The sequence below is a fragment of the Sardina pilchardus genome, chromosome 18, assembly GCF_963854185.1.
Source record: "Sardina pilchardus chromosome 18, fSarPil1.1, whole genome shotgun sequence".
Classification (NCBI taxonomy): domain Eukaryota; kingdom Metazoa; phylum Chordata; class Actinopteri; order Clupeiformes; family Clupeidae; genus Sardina; species Sardina pilchardus.
Genome location: NC_085011.1, coordinates 3,570,959 through 3,573,458, shown reverse-complemented (window position 1 = coordinate 3,573,458; position 2,500 = coordinate 3,570,959). Strand labels below are relative to the sequence as shown.

Sequence of the window (2,500 nt, the reverse complement as noted above, 5' to 3'; positions counted from 1 at the left end):
TGGTTCTTTGTTATATCACATGATTCTATAAAGAGCCTTTATTTTGAAAATGGTTCTTTGCTACCAACTACAGTATAGGGTTCTATATAGAACTTCCAAGAACCCTTATTTTCAAATCTTCACTCTGTATGAGGTGTGTGTTTTTCGGTGTGTGTGTGTGTGTGTGTGTGTGTGTGTGTGTGTGTGTGTGTGTATGTGTGTGTGTAATTTGATGTGCGTGACATACTTGTTACGTGCAGGAAGAGTTGGCTGTCAGCGGCGCCCATGTTGTTGCGTACGTGTGCTGCGACTCTGTAGATCCCAGTGTGTGTGTACACGTGTGTGTGTGTGTACACGTGGGTCATGCTGTCAGGAGCATGGCTTAGGACAGACAGAGATACACACACACCATCGCCCAAGTCCAACTGCACATCAAGCCCTGCAGAGGCCATCTAGAGCACAGACAGATCACACAGATTTCACACACTCATTCATGCTCTAGTCTCTGACCTTCATATTCACACTCATAAGCCAGTTCACACAGAGACACATACTGTAATACTAGTCATTTCTCTGAGGCCAATCTTTGTGAGTTGTGATGTTGGTATTCTGTCCCAGATGCATTACCTCCAGCCAATCATCACCTACACCACCCCGGTCCCCATAAGGCCATTGGTGTCTCACCTGGTGTGTGTGTGTGTATCAAGAAGGTGATCGTGTGTGGTCAGGCCATTGGTATGAGTGTGTGTGTAGGCTCACCTGGTGTTTGTGTATCAAGAAGGTGATGATGTGTAGTCTGGCCATTGGTGTGTGTGTGTGTGTGTGTGTGTGTGTGTGTGTAGGCTCACCTGGTGTTTGTGTATCAAGAAGGTGATAGTGTGTAGTCTGGCCATTGGTGTGTGTGTGTGTGTGTGTGTGTGTGTGTGTGTGTGTGTAAGCTCACCTGGTGTGTGTGTATCAGGAAGGTGATAGTGTGTAGTCTGGCCATTGGTGTGTGTGTGTGTGTGTGTGTGTGTGTAGGCTCACCTGGTGTGTGTGTATCAGGAAGGTGATGTTGGTGTGCGGCCGGGCCGTCAGGTCGCTGTGCGCCGTACTGAGACGGACGCCACTGGGGGCTGTGTTGTCACACTGGTGCATTCTGGGACTGAAATGGTCCTCCAACGATTCCTCACAACTATTGGACACAGCCTTCCTGTACCTTACCACCCAGTCAATAAGAAACAATCAGACACAGAGTTCTGCCAATGATAAGCAATCACACATAAAGCCAACCAATGAGAAATGATCACATAGCCCAGTTCAGCCTAGTTTACACTAAAAATGCACACACTAACAGGCTTCTGTTGGAAATAAAGTTGTAATGCGAAAGCTTTTCTTTCAGTTTTGCAGTATGTTCCAAACTACATAATGAGAAGTGTGTTCAGCATCAATGAATTTGGAGATTATACTAAATGTTTGCTTATCCACGATATTCCGTAGCCAACAATAGGCATCGCCATGACGCCTCAGCATTCAGAAAACGGTTATCTATTTCCGGCTAAGCTGCGTTGTATCTATTTTAACGTGACGGTTGACAGTGCTTAACATCTCATAACGCATATAAAAGTAAACTTTTCTGTTTTATATCGGTAATATTTTATGTAGTATATCCATGCTGAGGGCAGAATTGTCAACATTTCGAAAGAAATCTAAGTTGAAGCATATTCTAGTTACCGTACTGTGAACGCATGTAAACAGAATGGATGGAAGCTGAAAACAGTACAGATTTCCGGGTTAAGGAATAAGGTGGATAAAAACATACCTCTGCATAGTGATATTCCTGAGCTATCAAAGACAATCTAGCGGCAACAGCAGAATCACTGCACAAGCTATCGCAAATGAACCTGATCAAATAGAAGTTGGCCTACGGTCACATGTAATACTGTTAACATACCTAAAGCTAAACTGTGTGCAAATTGGGAATGTTAATCAAAACATTCCAAGACCGCAATATATACGGTAACAGGTTTTATGCATTATTGCAATTATTAAACAAATTGGTCACACCTTGTAATCCTGAGACCTGTGTGTGTGTGTGTTGGTGTTTGTTTGTGCATGTGTGTGTGTGTGTGTGTGTGTGTGTGTGTGTGTGTGTGTGCTCACCCACTAGTCTGTCCTGATGTACAGTTTGCTCCTTTGCCAGGGCCTCGGTACCAGAACGCAGGAGAACACCTCCCATCTGACTGTCGCTCAAACCCATAATCACTAAATAGACACACACACACACAAACACACACACACACACACAGACATCCACATCCGCATCCACACACATCCAAAGAAGAAGGAACATTAGGATCCCTTGAACAGAACCCAGCAAACAAAGGAACATCTTTCTGATTCCACTCACCATTCAAAGTCATATGGCATGCACGAGCATCTTTCAGACGATACTAGCTTCAGATGCCGTCTTCCCAGAATGCACCTGCTTCCCGGCCGGCGCTTTCGGAAGATTTGCCTCTGGCCCATTACGCATGGCTCC

At 44.9% G+C, this 2,500-nt stretch overlaps 2 protein-coding genes across 2 annotated transcripts in view; both read right to left on the bottom strand.

The window, feature by feature from the left end:
* Positions 1 to 298, bottom strand: part of LOC134064388 (VPS10 domain-containing receptor SorCS1-like) — a 7,645-nt gene extending 7,347 nt beyond the window's left edge. The window contains exon 1 of the mRNA XM_062520307.1: positions 227 to 298. Coding sequence (XP_062376291.1) covers positions 227 to 266 — 40 coding nt within the window. The 5' untranslated portion in view covers positions 267 to 298. The remainder of the gene's footprint in view (positions 1 to 226) is intronic.
* A 179-nt stretch (positions 299 to 477) lies between these two features.
* LOC134064387 (VPS10 domain-containing receptor SorCS3-like) overlaps positions 478 to 2,500 on the bottom strand; it is a 29,349-nt gene continuing 27,326 nt past the window's right edge. Inside the window, exons 16-19 of the mRNA XM_062520306.1 lie at positions 2,369 to 2,500; positions 2,173 to 2,223; positions 1,006 to 1,177; positions 478 to 489 (exon numbers count right to left, since the gene is read on the bottom strand). The exon at positions 2,369 to 2,500 is cut by the window's right edge and continues 2 nt beyond it. Coding sequence (XP_062376290.1) covers positions 478 to 489; positions 1,006 to 1,177; positions 2,173 to 2,223; positions 2,369 to 2,500 — 367 coding nt within the window. The remainder of the gene's footprint in view (positions 490 to 1,005; positions 1,178 to 2,172; positions 2,224 to 2,368) is intronic.